The sequence below is a fragment of the Gigantopelta aegis genome, chromosome 15 (assembly GCF_016097555.1).
Source record: "Gigantopelta aegis isolate Gae_Host chromosome 15, Gae_host_genome, whole genome shotgun sequence".
Taxonomy (NCBI): domain Eukaryota; kingdom Metazoa; phylum Mollusca; class Gastropoda; order Neomphalida; family Peltospiridae; genus Gigantopelta; species Gigantopelta aegis.
This window is the reverse complement of record NC_054713.1, coordinates 11267973-11286176: the sequence shown is the minus strand read 5'-3', so window position 1 is coordinate 11286176 and position 18204 is coordinate 11267973. Positions and strand designations below refer to the sequence as shown.

General features: G+C 39.0%; 1 protein-coding gene across 4 annotated transcripts in view; it reads left to right on the top strand.

Annotated features, from left to right (window-relative positions):
- Positions 1 to 9428, top strand: part of LOC121390601 (sodium/myo-inositol cotransporter-like) — a 63630-nt gene extending 54202 nt beyond the window's left edge. For 3 of the 4 annotated variants that reach the window (XM_041522457.1, XM_041522458.1, XM_041522459.1), the window contains exons 15-16: positions 1932 to 2163; positions 7548 to 9427. In XM_041522457.1, coding sequence (XP_041378391.1) covers positions 1932 to 2163; positions 7548 to 7846 — 531 coding nt within the window. In that variant the 3' untranslated portion in view covers positions 7847 to 9427. Of the gene's footprint in view, positions 1 to 1931; positions 2164 to 7547 lie in introns of all 4 variants that reach the window. The other variant, XM_041522460.1, reaches the window with a different exon arrangement.
- The last annotated feature ends 8776 nt before the right edge of the window (positions 9429 to 18204 follow it).

The following is an 18204-nucleotide window of genomic DNA, read 5'->3' as shown; positions in this document are numbered from 1 at the left end:
GGGTGTAGTTGAGTGGACTGAAAGGGTCAGATGATAAATATGTAAATAGTTTATTGTGGGGGGGGGTGAAGGATGGGGGGGGGTGGAGGTAGTATAACATTTTTAAGTGATGTATTATATTTGGGGGGATAGGGATGGGTGGGGTGGAGGTAGTATAAATATGTAAGTGGTGTATTATATTGTGGGAGGAGGATGGGTGGGGTGAGGGATGTATATATATGCCGGAGGCTCGCATAATACAATTTTTATTCCTAATATATGATATTGATGATGCCGAAAAACAATCTGGTAATAACCTCTCTATATATACATATATTAGGAATAATTTTTTTATTATGCGAGCCTCTGACGATATATATATATATATATATATATATATATATATATATATATATATATATATATATATATATATATATATATATATATATATATATATATATAAATAAAAACGATAAAAGAAAACAAGTGTACAGTATATATGTATTTTAAAAAACAATTTAAAGAAATAATGATCCTTTTACATGTTTCAATGTTATCTTCAGAAAGGATCTGCTAAATAACTGCTAAATATGACGTCATACATATTATGACGTTACTGTAGTAGAAGGGGATTGATTTAATTACGTCATTGTTGCTTTTATCTAACGAAGAGCATTAAGAAGTGGACAAAACTTTCTAATAAAATACATTTCCTTTGTCTTTCTTTTCATTTCATCATCGGTATCTATGTGATAAAATGGGAAAATGGTGAATTTAATATCTTTTTTGTGCCGCACATGTATTTAAATGTGAACTCAAGGGTATGCATCTTGTTTCAGGTTGTTTTATTTGCTGTTTTTGTACGCGTACTCTGGCTCTCAGCTGATTGGTATGACCAATGTATTGTTCTTTGCAACCTTGGCATGTAATTACATAAATAACATTGTTAACGGAACAATCCATATCCCTGTGTACCCAAAATAAACCTTTGTGGTTGAATTCTATATGTGTGCCTTCTAAAATATGTTGGCATGTACCACAGTTACTTCGGTTACACTTTTTGACACTACATTTATGTTCTACTGTTGTAGATTCAAATCGTGCTTTTGTCAGTATCTGTTTCAAGTTTTTGCTTTGTCTCTTACTATTTATAATTGTAATAGAGTCTAGTATGGATGACATTTTTTCATTTTGTTTTAAAATGTGCAATTCTGACGAGATCTTTTTATATATATCGGGGTTCTGCGGGTTATGGGTGGATACAAATGCCAGCGGCCTTTTCGCTGAAACGATTTGTTTTGGTTTTAAAAGATATTTTCTATCTAATACTACCGCCTTTTCGATACTATCTGATATTAGCTGTTTTGGATAACCTCGCGTTTTAAGATACATGTTGAGTTCCCGGAGACGTTGGTCACGTGTTTGTATATTTGACACAATCATACAGATACGCTGTGCTAGGTTATATGGTATACTTCTTCTCGTATGACTCGGATGACAGGATGAGAAAGAAAGGTACTGTTTGCTATCAGTTGGTTTGTAAAATATATCAGTTTCTATTATGCGTCCACATTTGATTACTAAAGTGTCTAGAAAAGGAATTTTCTTTGCGTCTGTTTCCATAGTAAAGTTTATGTTACTATTCAGTGTGTTAAGTAACTCGTGAAATAATTCCAAACAGTGTTTGGACAAAGGCCACAGTATGAAACAATCATCAAGAAAACGTTTCCAGTTCTTCTTGAAATATAGCTGAAAGTCTGATCCAAATATATTTGTAATTTTAGTTTCTAATATTTGTTCTAGGTAACCTAAAGTCAGTGTGGCATAGCTTGGTGCCATTTTGGTACCCATTGCCGTCCCTTTAATCTGTTTGTAGTGTTTCCCATCAAAGGAAAATATATTGTTTTCCAATATATATTTTATATATATATATCCTTTTTCCTATCTAGCTGATTCGAACGACCTACTGGACTCGTCATGATAAACGCAAACCGGAGCATATTCTGGAAGCAGAACTGGAAGCTGTCGGCCATTCCACGACTACTGTCGACACGAAGGACACTGTGGACATCGCAATCGTTGACAGTAAGACAGTGAACGATGAACACGAGATGAAAGAGAGGAACGTGTTCAGAGATCCCGAGCTTGACAACAGTTATCCCAGTACAAGTATAGTGAACGGTATGGTTACCATGGTGATAATTAATTAACAACCTTGTTCTATATTAAATAATACTGAATAATTAATTAATTAAAGGGACATATCCTATATGAAATGATACTTAATAATTAATTAGTTAAAGGGACATGTCCTATATGAAATGATACTTAATAATTAATTAGATAAAGGGACATGTCCTATATGAAATGATACTTAATAATTAATTAGTTAAAGGGACATGTCCTATATGAAATGATACTTAATAATTAATTAGTTAAAGGGACATATCCTATATGAAATGATACTTAATAATTAATTAGTTAAAGGGACATGTCCTATATGAAATGATACTTAATTAATTAAAAGGGACGTGTCCTATATGAAATGATACTTAAGTAATTAAAAGGACATGTCCTATATAAATGATACTTAATAATTATTTAATTAAAGGGACAGGTCCTATATAAAACGATACCCAGTTTTGCTCTGTGATATACTTAGTAGTGTAAAAACATTATGATGATAATAATTAATTGATTAAAAGTCGCAGATACTAGTCTGAACCCGTGGAAACGAAAAGCTAAGTTTGGTTAAGCCAGGCCTTCTAGATTATGGTAGCCCCACTCCCATGGCTAGTGATATTCAATGTTGGGCTAGTAAATAACTACTATTGTAGTATAACTATTATTTTGTAAATATGAATATGCTGCTCCCACCCCGACCCCAATATTGGTGTTTTTAATCTCTTTAGGTAACACATCTGATTATTACTATTAGTAGAACTGTATTAAGTAAAGTAGGGCTAGTGAAGTTTTAATCATGGCTAGTAAATGTTTTAAATCACTGATCCCATGGCTAGTAAATGTTTTAAATCACTGATCCCATGGCTAGTAAATGTTTTAAATCACTGATCCCATGGCTAGTAAATGTTTTAAATCACTGATCCCATGGCTAGTAAATGTTTTAAATCACTGATCCCATGGCTAGTAAATGTTTTAAATCACTGATCCCATGGCTAGTAAATGTTTTAAATCACTGATCCCATGGCTAGTAAATGTTTTAAATCACTGATCCCATGGCTAGTAAATGTTTTAAATCACTGATCCCATGGCTAGCGGATTTGATAAATATTCTAGAAGCCCTGATTAATCTACAAACCTATAACACTTCTGACTAAAGATGAAATAGAGTGAAATAAGTGTCAGTGATGATATTGTGTGGTATGGCTCTGTGTCCACAATTACAGGTAATTATGTATCACATATTAAAATTATAATATTTTATTATTTTATCACATATTAAAATTATAATATTTTATTATTTATCGCATATTAAAACTAATATTTTATTATTTATCACATAATTGGACAGCCATGGGACCGAGAAAAAAGTCCAGTTTTGAGGGGTATCCGGTTTACAGAGGTTTCAGTATTGCGGTAAACCGTTTGTTGCTTGGAGTTCTCTACTGATATAGTAACTAATAAAACTGCCAAAAACAATCAAAATTGGAATAAAACGAAACATTTAATGATTTATAGAAACATTTTGAATTTATCCAGAATTCACAATAAGAAATAATCAGTCCATGTTGAGAAACACATCCATTGTTGTTTGGCGTGTTTCACAATCGTGGCCTGTGCCAAACTTTCTAGTTCTTGGACATGTCCCAGAAAACATTGAGGAAATTCGATAACCCCCCTCCTCCCCCCCTCCCCCCCTCCCCCGAGAAGACCGGAGTTCATCTCCACAATCATAACTTCTCAGAAACATGCATGTTCATTTTTAGAATTATGAAAGAAAGAAAGAAATGTTTTATTTAACGACGCACTCAACACATTTTAGTTACGGTTATATGGCGTCAGATATATGGTTACGGACCACACAGATTTTGAGAGGAATCCCGCTGTCGCCACTTCATGGACTACTCTTTCCGATTAGCAGCAAGGGATCTTTCATTTGCACTTCCCACAGGCAGGATAGCACAAACCATGGCCTTTGTTGAACCAGTTATGGATCACTGGTCGGTGCAAGTGGTTTACACCTACCCATTGAGCCTTGTGGAGCACTCACTCAGGGTTTGAAGTCGGTATCTGGATTAAAAATCCCATGCCTCGACTGGGATCCGAACCCAGTACCTACCAGCCTGTAGACTGATGGCCTAACCACGACGCCACCAAGGCCGGTAAATTATGAAAAAAAGGCATTTCTTGGCATTACAAACACCAGGATGATGATAAACACTTCGGATGCATGGAAATGGATACTCTAAACAATAAGGTATAGATAATATCTGATTTCAATTATAAAATAGTGAAAAATATGCCGTAGTGTTTAAACACTACATGTAGGTTCTGTCACTTTTAAAGGAACAACCAATATCCTATTCAACCTGATTCATATCCTCCACTGCAGAATTGTCTTTCCTTGCTGGATGTATAGTTAAAGATTGTTAATGACCTTGGTGGCGCAGTGGTTAAGCCATCGGACTACAGGCTGGTAGGTACAGGGTTCGCAGCCCAGTACCAGCTCTAACCCAGAGCGAGTTTTAACGACTCAATGGATAGGTGTAAGGACACTACACCCTCTTCTCTCTCACTAACCACTAATCCACTCTCCTGGACAGACAGCCCAGATAGCTGAGGTGTGTGCCCAGGACAGCGTGCTAGAACCTTAATTGGATATAAGCACGAAAATAAATGTGCTCTATTGGTGTACCATAGTTTGACACCCCATAGCCGATGTATTTTTCATGCTGGGGTGTCCTTAAACATTCATTCCTTCATTTATTAAACAAAGCAAACTTTTGTTGTAACTATTAAAGCCGTAATAGCTTGTTCACATATTCATAAATCACAAAAGGTTCATTAAACACAAAGAGTCCATAATTGTCGCAGTAGGCAGAGTTCATTTTAGTAGCCATAAAGGACTAATTTAAAAAGTCTATTTCAGTTACAAGTTCACTATTCCAAGTACCACAATTATTATCACATTATTTGCACATTGAAGAAATAGAGTGGAAAACAAGGAAAAGAAAATGTATATAATAGATCAACATTTCTACGACATCTCACACATTTATCCGTTGAGGTTGTTGACGGTGATGATCCCTACTTGAATCAGAGGAATTATTCTGACCTATTGCTCCAAATATAACACTTGTTAACTAATATCATAGAGCAGTGCTTGTGTATCAGGAATCTCGTCATCAACCCCCTCCCCCCCACCCCCACCCCCCCCACCCCGGATTTTCCCATCGCACATCCTGATCAGCTTCAAAATCCCCATTTATCCAATTTTTCAACCTGTCAAGACCTACATTTTCACCATCATCACTTTCATAACAAGGTATCAATCCATTAAAATCTACAATCTGCCTAGTTCTACTAGCTCCCAGGTTTAAAAATAACATAATTTACATCAATAATTTATTTTCAGTTTCAAAAAGGTCCTGTCCAAAATCTCTGTATCTTGGGCAATATCCCTTTCTTTTTCGGAAGTACAAATAACACACTTTTGACTTGCAATTCTCCTACCTTAATTCACCTTTTTTTTTTTAATCTGCATTGTTCTTTTTTAAAGGGACTGACCTGGTTTTGCAGGCATTGTAAGATGTTTGCGATAACACAGCCTTGTTGGTGACTACTATTTCACACTAAATACATTTTCTTGCTTAGAATACCAGTGTCTGTATATCGAATGTATTTGTAGCAGTCAGTATTTACTTTAATTCATTATATATATTTTTCATACCTACAAAATTATTGGGAGGTAAAATCCGGTTTGGGCTACTACAAGCATTAGGACAACAAACTCCTTGTAAATACAGACACCGATATTCTAAATAAGAAAATGTGTTTAATTTGTATGTTACATCATCGAAAAGGCTGCATTGATCAGAAATATTTTACAATGGTTGTAAACTCAGGACTGTCCCTTTAATATATGTCCCCGGGCTTTCATATTTCCCTAGGCTTTAATATGTTCCTAGGCTTGAATATATTCCTAGGCTTTAATATGTTCCTAGGCTTTAATATGTTCCTAGGCTTTAATATGTTCCTAGGCTTGAATATGTTCCTAGGCTTTAATATGTTCCCAGGCTTGAATATATTCCTAGGCTTCAATATGTTCCTAGGCTTTAATATGTTCCTAGGCTGTAATATGTTCCTAGGCTTTAATATGTTCCTAGGCTTCAATATGTTCCTAGGCTTCAATATGTTCCTAGGCTGTAATATGTTCCTAGGCTTTAATATGTTCCTAGGCTTTAATATATTCCTAGGCTTTAATATGTTCCTAGGCTTGAATATATTCCTAGGCTTCAATATGTTCCTAGGCTTCAATATGTTCCTAGGCTTGAATATATTCCTAGGCTTCAATATGTTCCTAGGCTTCAATATGTTCCTAGGCTTTAATATGTTCCTAGGCTGTAATATGTTCCTAGGCTTGAATATATTCCTAGGCTTTAATATGTTCCTAGGCTTGAATATATTCCTAGGCTTCAATATGTTCCTAGGCTTCAATATGTTCCTAGGCTTTAATATGTTCCTAGGCTTGAATATATTCCTAGGCTTCAATATGTTCCTAGGCTTTAATATGTTCCCAGGCTTTAATATATTCCTAGGCTTCAATATGTTCCTAGGCTTTAATATGTTCCCAGGCTTTAATACATGTATGTTGCCAGGTTTTAATATGTTCCTAGGCTTGAATATGTTCCCAGGCTTGAATTTGTTCCCAGGCTTTAATATGTTCCTAGGCTTCAATATGTTCCTAGGCTTGAATATGTTCCCAGGCTTGAATATGTTCCCAGGCTTGAATATGTTCCCAGGCTTGAATATGTTCCTAGGCTTTAATACATTTATGTTCCCAGGTTTTAATATGTTCCTAGGCTTGAATATGTCCCCAGCTTGAATATGTCCCCGGGCTTTAATATGTTTCCAGGCTTTAACATGTCCCCAGGCTTTAATATGACCCCAGGCTTTAATATGACCCCAGGCTTTAATATGTTCCCAGGCTTTAATATGTCTCCAGGCTTTAATATGTCTCCAGGCTTTAATATGTTCCCAGGCTTTAATATGTCCCCAGGCTTTAATATGACCCCAGGCTTTAATATGTCTCCAGGCTTTAACATGTCCCCAGGCTTTAACATGACCCCAGGCTTTAACATGACCCCAGGCTTTAATATGTCCCCAGGCTTTAACATGACCCCAGGCTTTAACATGTCTCCAGGCTTTAACATGTCTCCAGGCTTTAATATGTATCCAGGCTTTAACATGACCCCAGGCTTTAACATGACCCCAGGCTTTAATATGTCCCCAGGCTTTAATATGACCCCAGGCTTTAATATGTTCCCAGGCTAAGTTGACTACAAGATTATGTATATCCTGCATATCTGCTACATGTTTTTCAGGACTTTTATCCACTCCCGGAGGAGCTTCTGTTGTTAAAGGTATATTCACTTCTCTCCCCAACCTGTGGTTTCACGCACAGTTTCATGCACAGTTTCATGCACTCTTGTTCTATAGGCCATTGTTGCATGGGGTAAATGAAGATCCCGATCTGATTGGTCAATTTCAGCATATGCACTTTTTCCCAGTTATGTTCTGTTATATCTCCCTATCATTCCATCTGAATGAAGATGATAGGCCGTTGTGCACGTTTTATGAATTTCTAAGATTTTACACATTTCCTGGAATAAGCGTGATATGAAGCATTTTTGGTACACCAAATCTTGAAAAGAATACCGGGCTCGGTGGTATCGTGGTTAAGCCATCAGACATAAGGCTGGCAGGTACTGGGTTCGCAGCCTGGTACCGGCTTCCACCCAGAGCAAGTTTTAATGACTCAATGGTAGGAGTAAGATAACTACATCCTCCACCAACTAACCCACTGTCCTGGAGACAAACAGCCCAGATATCTGAGAGGTGTGCCCAGGACAGCATGCATGAACCTTAATTGGATATAAGCACAAAAATAAGTTGAAATGAAAAGAATTTACAGATCAAAACTTGAGCAACAGTTTTTGCCTCTTGGTATGGAATAGGATATGCTTCTATCAATTTTGTGAAGTAATTTCCCACAAGAAGAATATATTTGTTCTCTCTAGTGAGGTCCGTGGTCTAGCGGATAAGCTGTTGGACAATCAAGCTGACGACAGTAGTTTGAATCCCGTCAAAGCTGGCTCACACTTTCATTCATCTTTCTCATTTATCACCCTCTGCCTGTCATTATCTTAATATGAAAAACTTTCCAATTCCTCCCACAATTGCAGTCTGTTTCTACCTTTCTGTCAATTTCCTCTGACTTTGTCTTCTGAGCTGTCCACACGATCACCTACCTGTTTCAACTTCCTCCACGGGTGCAGTCTCTGTGTCCTTCCCTGCACCCACCTGGCATCCTCGTCCTCTGCGGCTAATAAAGCTGGTCTTACTCACGGCACCAACTAACGACCGCCGGTAGTAGGGGAGCATACATATAGATGGTAGTTATAAGTGCCTCTTAGCAATGCCAGAAGTAACCACTGAACACTCTCCGAAGTGGTCAGGCTATGTGGCACGGATAGCCACAATAGACAAGCACCCATCACGGTTGGAGAGACAAGGACTGTGATGTAGAGGTTGACCATGAAAGAAGTTGAAAGACAGGAGTAGTTGCCAGATTGGGGGAAAAATTAGGTGGAATTCAAATGAAAGAAGAGAAAGAAAGCTGCATGATCTACCATAACTGTTTTATGGTGGGATAAAAAAAAATAAAAAAAATTGTTCTCCGTCAGTTTTTGGAAATGGACCAGTTATATCTACTAACATTTTCTCCATATAGATTCTCCTAACAATACATTTATTATAGGAGTGCTACTACAGGATATGGACGCTTTTCTCATTTCACAAGTTTTGTGACACCCAATAGCCGATGTGCATTTTTGTTCTGGGGTGTCGTTAAACATTGATTCATTCATTCACACGTTTGACATTTTCGTACCCATCGAATTACATCACAATGCATTCCTACCCAATAAAAAACTTTTGCAGTATCTTATTTAACATTTTATTTATACCAAAATTTTCTTCTGCAAGGGAATCATGGGACTGTTGTAATTCTATAGTGATGTTCCAATGATCAATTATAATAAAAAAAGTGATTGGTTTAGGCTTTACCGATGTAATGATTGATTATAAAAGTCCTTAATCGATTGTGTGCTGAAAATGTTAACTGAAATTATTCCTTCAGTTTAGAAGAACGAAATGTTTTATTTAATGACACACTCAACACATTTTATTTTCGGTTACATGGCATTGGACATGTGGTTAAGGACCACACATATATTGAGGGAGGAAACCTGCTGTCACCACTTCATGGGCTACTCTTTTCGATTAGCAGCAAGGGATCTTTTATATGCACCATCCCACAGACAGCACAGCCTTTGATATACCAGTCGTGGTGCACTGGCTTAAACTAGAAATCCTCAGGTACTCGGACGTACAGGTACATGGCCGTACAGGTACTTGGATGTACAGGTACACAGCCGTACTGGTACACGGCCGTACAGGTACACGGCCGTACAGGTACTTGAACGTACAGGTACACGGCCGTACAGGTACACGGCCGTACAGGTACTTGAACGTACAGGTACACAGCCGTACAGGTACACGGCCGTACAGGTACACGGCCGTACAGGTACTTGAACGTACAGGTACACGGCCGTACAGGTACATGGCCGTACAGGTACACGGCCGTACAGGTACACAGGCCGTACAGGTACACGGCCGTACAGGTACACGGCCGTACACGGCGTACAGGTACACGGCCGTACAGGGCGTACAGGTACACGGCCGTACAGGGCGTACAGGTACACGGCCGTACAGGGCGTACAGGTACACGGCCGTACAGGTACTCGGCTGTACAGGTACTTGAACGTACAGGTACACGGCCGTACAGGTACTTGAACGTACAGGTACACGGCCGTACAGGTACACGGCCGTACAGGTACACGGCCGTACAGGTACTTGAACGTACAGGTACACGGCCGTACAGGTACATGGCCGTACAGGTACACGGCCGTACAGGTACACAGGCCGTACAGGTACACGGCCGTACAGGGCGTACAGGTACACGGCCGTACACGGCCGTACAGGTACACGGCCGTACAGGTACACGGCCATACAGGTACACGGCCGTACAGGGCGTACAGGTACACGGCCGTACAGGGCGTACAGGTACACGGCCGTACAGGGCGTACAGGTACACGGCCGTACAGGGCGTACAGGTACACGGCCGTACAGGGCGTACAGGTACACGGCCGTACAGGTACTCGGCTGTACAGGTACACGGCCGTACAGGTACACGGCCGTACAGGTACTTGGTCATTACAATTGATACCCTTCTTATGTTCATGGGACGGGACGTATCCCAGTGGTAAAGCGCTTGCTCGTTATGTGATCCCCGTCGGTGGGCCCATTGGGCTATTTCTCGTTCCAGCCAGTGCACCACAACTGGCATATCAAAGGCCGTGGTATGTACTACCCTGTCTGTGGGATGGTGCATATAAAAGATCCCTAGCTGCTAATCGAAAAGAGTAGCCCATGAAATGGCGACAGCGTGTTTTCTCTCTGTGTGGTCCTTAACCATATGCCCGACGCCATATAATTGTAAATAAAATGTGTTGAGTGTGTTGTTAAATAAAACATTTCCTTCCTTTCCCATACCTCCACTTTTGTCCAGCCACACTCTGTCAATACATGAACACTACTTACACAAATCTGAGGTATTCTTCTTAAAGGTGCTATGTCAAAGTTGAAACTATTTTTTTCTCACATTTATTTGTAATAAATAACTCCAAAATAATAAATCCCATGCAAAATCATTTCATAATTAACCCTAGAAGAAGAAGAGGTTTGTTTTGTTTAAAGACACCACTAGAGCACATTGATTTATTAATCATCGGCTAATGGATGTCAAACATTTGGTAATTCTGACTTTTATAGTCATTAGAGGAAAACCGCTACATTTTTCCTAATGCAGGAAGGGATCTTTTATATGCACTTTCCCACAGACAGGATAGCACATACCACGGCCTTTGATATACCAGTCGTGGTGCACTGGCTGGAACGAGGGGGATCGATCCTAAATCGACCGCGCATCGAGTGAGCGCTTTACCACTGGGCTACGTCCCGCTCCCAAATTAACCCTAGAATAATAATTTTTTAAAGGTCTTGCACTGGACGACAATAATGTGTACTTAAATATTGCATGGCCACCATCTTTGGGTGTTTTTGGTCAATTGACCACAAAAAACTCCGGGTAAACTTAAGTGTGTTTAATATGTAAAATACATCACTAGTTAATGCGTGTGACACTCTCTCAAGATTCCTCCTAAAAAAATATTTTTTTCTACTAGTAAATGGAATTATTTAGTTGCATTTTTTCAGGGCATATAACTGAAGGTATTACTTTTTTGTTTGGGAAGTCAGGGGAGGGGTTTGGGGGGGGGGGGGGACAACTGAGTAGTTAATAGTCTAAAACTCCTTAAACAGTTAACAAGAGAATTTTCTTTAAGTTTCTATAATGCTTTCCGGACTTTTTTCGGGGGGGGGGGGGGGAGGCAACTGCCCCCCTTGCCTCCCCGCTAGCTACAACCCTGAAAGTATTAATAAATATTTTTGATAGGAACCGCCATTATTGCAACACTGACATAGCACCTTTAATGCTTGGTTCCAGGGTGATGTTCTACATCAAAATGAAAAGTATTCAAATATTCAGTCCAGCGAGAAACTTGTTCCTGAGACATGACATCAGCCATTTCAAAGATGCATGATCTGTTGTCAAGAGAAACATTCTAGCATACAAATAATTATTAATTTATATACAGTAAAGTAACTAATTGTTCCGCAAAGAATAAGAAGTAGTTTTATATTTAATATACTTTAAAGGGACATTCCTGAGTTTGCTGCAATTTTTAAATCTGTTATCGACTAACAGAGACTTTTTGATGACTGTAATTACATTTCTGCATAAACTATTAGTGGCTGTATATTAAACGTGTTTCGGATCGTTCTAATATTTGTACTAGGTTAAATTTCATTTTATTTCCAAAAAAAGATTTTTTTTGGTATGTTTGAAATTATTTGAAGACAAAATCCAGTTTGGGTTTCTTACAAATATAAAGATGACCAGAAACACATTGAATATACAGACACTGATATTCTAAACAAGAAAATATATTTAATTATGTGATTTTAATCGTAGAAATATTTTATTAGTCGGAAACATCTTACAATGCAGCAAACTCGGGAATGTCTCTTTAACAACTGCTGCATTTGAAGAGTGGGTCCACAACTGGCGAAAGGCCGTGGTGTGTGCTTTCTTGTCTGTGGGAAAGTGCATATAAAAGATCCCTTGCTGCATTAGGAAAAATGTAGCGGGTTTCCTCTGATGATTACAAGTCAGAATTACCAATGTTTGACATCCAATAGCCGATGATTAATTAGTTAATGTGCTCTAGTGGTGAAGTTAAAAAACCCAGTATTTTACTTTCAAGAGTGTCGAAGCAAATAGACATTGCGGATGTCTGGTAAGACATTTATATTTATTAGTAATTATTGTATTTTATATCAAATATTCTCTCTCTCCTCTCTCTCTCTCTCTGTCTGTCTGTTTTGCTGTGGATAGTTAGAATCTCTCCTCTCTCTCTCTCTCTCTCTCTCTCTCTCTCTCTCTCTCTCTCTCTCTCTCTCTCTCTCTCTGGGTGTGTCCTGGGTTTGTTTTTCCCTTCTCCCTTTTTTTTTCCCTCTCCCCCCTCACCATCTTTCCCCCTCCTCCTCTCATCTCCCCTCTCTCTCTATCTCTCTCTCTCTCTCTCTCCTCTCTCTCTGTTTGTCTGTGTGATGTTATTAAAGTTTATATTATATTTTATCATGTTTTTTCATATCCGATGTCCTAAATAAACTTTGGAACTGAAAGTTTTGAAATCTCTCCCTCTCTCCTACATCCCTCTCCCCTCCTCGTCCTCCTCTCCTCATCTCGCTCCTCATCTAATCTCACTCTCCCTCGCTCTCTCTCTCTGTCTTATCTCGCTCGGTCTGGATCTCTCTCTCTGTATATTTTCCCTCTCTCTCTATCTCTCATCTCTCTCGTATCTTCTCTTCGCTCGCTCTAGGTCGGTCTCTCCCCTTCTCCTCTCTGTCTCTCTCCTCTCTGTCTGTGCTCTGTCTGTCTCTCTCTTCTCTGCGCTGTCTCTGTCTTTCCTCCTCCCGCTTTTGCCTCTCGCGTCTCGGTGTCTGTTTGTCTCTGTCTGTCGTCTGTTGTCTTTCTCTGGTCTGTCTCTCCTGTGGTCTTCCCTCCCATCTTCCCGCTCTCCGGTCCCTTTCACTCTCTCATCTCGTCGCTCTCCTCCTCTCTCCTCTCCTCTCTCTCTCTCTCTCATCTCTCTCTCTCTCTCTCTCTCTCTTCGGTCTCAAAAATGTCGAAAATAACCATACATTAGACACAAAATGGCTTTAGTGTTACAAAGACACGTTTGGTAAAATGAAATCACTAAACAAATATAGTCACTATTCACTTTCCTCTTTTTGTTCCATCCTTTCAGAAAGTCAGTTTTGGACGCCGTTGTTCTCAACTACCTGCTGGGCGTCTGGGTGAGCGACATGGAGGATGTAGGGATGAGTCACAAAGACGTCGCTTTGCGATGAAAGAATCAACCTGGAAAAGGTGGCCCCAGCTCCCACCAGAAGAAATCCACCAAGATCCTGCTGGGCGTGTTCCTCATCATCATCCTCACCATCGGAACTGTCATGTACATCTTCTGGTCCGTGTACAAGTTCGACTCGGCGCCTTTCTATCCCAATGGTGCCACCAACGAGACACTGCTTCCTGGAGATCATATTCCATCATCGGAATGAATTGAAGTCTTTTGTGTGTGTTCTTCAGAAGTGTGAATTTGTGGCGGTTATAATAGGAGTTCAGTCATCTTGAATTAAAATCTTGCTATTATCAGAATTGAATTATGGACATCGTAATGGAAGTTCTGTCGTCATGAATTAAAATCTTGTGTCCTTAAGAAGTAAATTGTGGTTGTCACAATACAAGTTCTGTCATCATCATGAATTGAAATCTTGTGTCCTTCAGAATTGAATTGTCGTGGTCATAATAGGAGTTCCGTCATCTTGAATTAAAATATTGTGTCCTTCAGAAGTGAATTGTGGCAGTTATAATAGGAGTTCTGTTATCATGAATTAAAATATTGTGTCCTTCAGAATTGAATTATGGATGTCACAATACAAGTTCTGTCATCATGAATTAAAATCTTTTGTTCTTCAAAATTGAATTATGGACGTCATAATAGGAGTTCTGTCATAATGAATTAAAATATTATGATGATCATAATTGAATTAGGGATGACACACTACAAATTGTTATGCAGTCTATGTAATTTAATTAAATCCCAGCGTTTTTCAACATCTTTTCTTTAGGGATTGACTGAAAACATTCCATAGGGGTTATTTAATAGTTAACGCAAAATCTGCTTTTTATTTTACCACCCCCAACCCCAAAATGTTTAATGTTTTTGAATGCTAAGACACACCCTCTGAAATTGTGTAATGCTCGTTGCTGCACTCAATGCCCCTGTCCTTCCCTGTCATGATGACACTATTGTTGCATTTTCTGATTGTATTTATGTTTGTTTGCTTTGTTAATAAATATTAGATAGAACATAATCTGTTAAAGAACAAAATGGCAATGACCGACTGCATTTTATTTTTAATGTTTTAAAATGTTACATAACTCATGACAAAGCCGCTCTTATGTTTTGTCGGACAGTTAAAAAATGCGCCCGATTTCCTTCATTCAAACTACGCACGTTTCTCTTTGGCATTAATCCTACGGGACATTCCAAATTTCATAGCTCCAAAACCAACCCTCGCCTGTTACATACTCTCCCTTGCACCTGCCAGTGCAGGCGGTCCCTTCTCCCATCCATCCCAACCCTTTCCTGTCTTGGACGGAGGAGCCGGTCGAGGCCGACACCTGCGCCCATGACAGGCGTGTGCTACAACAGCTTGCGCCTGAACTGTGCCTGCACTTCTTATTTTTAAAACCCTCTGACCCTGACCTGACCTGACCTGACCTTGCCCCGTACATAATATATCTAATATATCACTACTGCCGATAAATGCCCCCCCCCCCCCCCCCCCCACACTTGTTATGAAATTGTTGAATGGTCCCTTACTTCAATACCCAGGCTGTGTATTCATTGTCTATTAATTCTGTCTGCTGACCATACACCAATCCATATTACAGGTTATTGATCTGGATATCAAACTTTGATATTCATCAAAATATCAATATGTTTAAAATGGTACAACAGTTAATAAATGTAGATCTATGCAATCGATCTCTTTGACATGTTTAGAAAAAATAAATTCATTCATCCATCCATCCATTCATTCATTCATTCATTCATTCATCCTGTCTGTTAGGCCTATCTGTGGGAAAATGCATATATACAAGATCCCTTGCTGTTAATGGAAAATCGTTGCGTTGGGAATCGGTTGACATTTCATCATTGATCATCGGCTATACTCGGTTATAATCGGTTATAATCAACTTTCGATTGCACAGTCGGTAAGAAGTACATGTCTATGACCTCAAGAAAGAATTGAATTATCGGCTAGAATTACATCTCTATTTTATATTACATGCATATAATTATGAGGACCATACACCTATTGCCGTTTTCACCGTGATCTAGACTCTAAAATGGCCAGTTTTACCTTTATTAACTTTTAAATTCTTTTTCTTTATGTACTAATAAAAACAAACACAAACCCCAAAATATTTAAATCAATTCCAGCATCTAAACTGTGAGATCAAAAGGAAATGGTTTATTTAACGACGCACTCAACACATTTTATTTACGGTTATATGGCGTCGGATATATGGTTAAGGACCACACAGATATTGAGGGAGGAAACCCGCTGTCGCCACTTCATGGGCTACTCTTTTTGATAAGCAGCAAGGGATCTTTTATATGCACCATCCCACAGTCAGGGTAGCACATAACACGGCCTTTGATATATTAGTCGTGGTGCACTGGCTGGAACGAGAAATAGCCCAATGGGTACCACCGACGGGGATCGATCCCACACCGACCGCGCATCGAGCAAGCGCTGTACCCACTGGGCTACGTCCCGCCCCCCCCCTCTGTAGGATCAATTACTGTTAACACAATTTAACATTTAACATTTTCCCACACAATCGATTATAGAGATTTTTATTATCGATTATCACATCGATAGAGCCAAACCAATCAGTAAATAAAAGAAGCATTGCTGTTAATGCAAACATTTAGCGGGTTTCCTCCCAAAGACTAAATGTCAGAATTATCACATGTTTGACATCCAATAGCCGATGATTATAAATCAATCTTCTCCCGTGGTGTTGTTAAACAAAACAAACTGTTTTTAAAGGCATTGCCTCTTGACCTGTGTGCAACATATTAATGAAGATTATTTTTTAAAAATCACACAAATCTAGGGTAGTTGAGTTGAGTCGAGTCTTCGAAATTTTTATAATCGCACTATTTTTTAATTTAAATAATAGAAAAAAAAGTCGATTTATTATGTCCTAAAATATTTTTTAAAGCATTTAGAACAAAAGAACATTTTACCGATTTGAGCTACTAAAGCTTTGAGTCTAAGACTCAACGTTTTCAAAGCGTGGTCCTGGAATGACACATCTTCATTCCGTTTATACACATTAAGACATTAAGCAACATTTGTGTTAAAATCACAAAACTGTTTTAAGTATATTATGCGCACAATATTTTATTATTTTAATTGGTACACAAAACTTACAAATATAAAATAAAATTAACAAATTAACACATACATGTGTACTGAGCAATCAATACTTTTGTATGCAATAAATTTGTCAAGTTTGATTTAGATCTGTGAAATAGAACAAAAATGTTTTACCATGAGCTAACTTATATGTGACACTGTCTGCTCGCGACAAGATGAAGGAAAGAAATATGTTTTATTTAACGACGCACTCAACACATTTTATTTACGGTTATATGGCGTCAGACATATGGTTAAGGACCACACAGATTTTGAGAGGAAACCCGCTGTCGCCACTACATGGGCTACTCTTTCCGATTAGCAGCAAGGAATCTTTTATTTGCGCTTCCCACAGGCAGGATAGCACAAACCATGGCCTTTGTTGAACCAGTTATGGATCGTCGGTGCAAGTGGTTTACACCTACCCATTGAGCCTTGCGGAGCACTCACTCAGAGTTTGGAGTCGGTATCTGGATTAAAAATCCCATGCCTGGAGACTGGGATCCGAACCCAGTACCTACCAGCCTGTAGACCGATCGCCTAACCACGACGCCACTGAGGCCGATACAAGATGAAGGATGTCAAATGGCTGTGTATATACTGTCGGCGTGCTACGGTATCTGTGATTATGTAATGTCGTTGTAAAGAGGTGTTTTCAGACGTCGGATACACGGAAGTTCCTAATCTGCTCTGTCGGTGTCGAAAGGTGTGAATTCCGGTGTAATGAACAGAATAACATCGATGTACATTTGTTCCTAGTTCATCAAGATTAACCTCGAATACAAGTGCTAGCATAAGCCAAGGTTAATCAGGCGAAGACATTACGCCTGTAGCGAGCTCTGAACGTCCTGAGCAAATTTGCTCAGAAAGGAATTGCGGTCAAAATAATGACTACCATTTCGTTTTCCCACCCTAATCATGTATTGTGATCTTTTTCGAGCTGTGTGAGGACCAAGAAATACTTACTTTTGAAACGATCTTCACTGTGAATTAAAGGGAAAAAGTTCGTCTGTGATGGTGCTTTGTGCTGGGTCACGGTAATTTGAGGTTAATCCCGATGAACCTAGTTTGTTCCCAGACCATTTAAATGGTCGATGGTGTAAATGGCGTTGTAACAAGTCTACGTATTTTAATGCATGTTTTCGCATTACATTATTCCCAATGTTTTTGAAAAAACAACCTTTGTATATGAATGTATATACAGTGCTAAAATAACGAGGTTGTGAGGTTTCC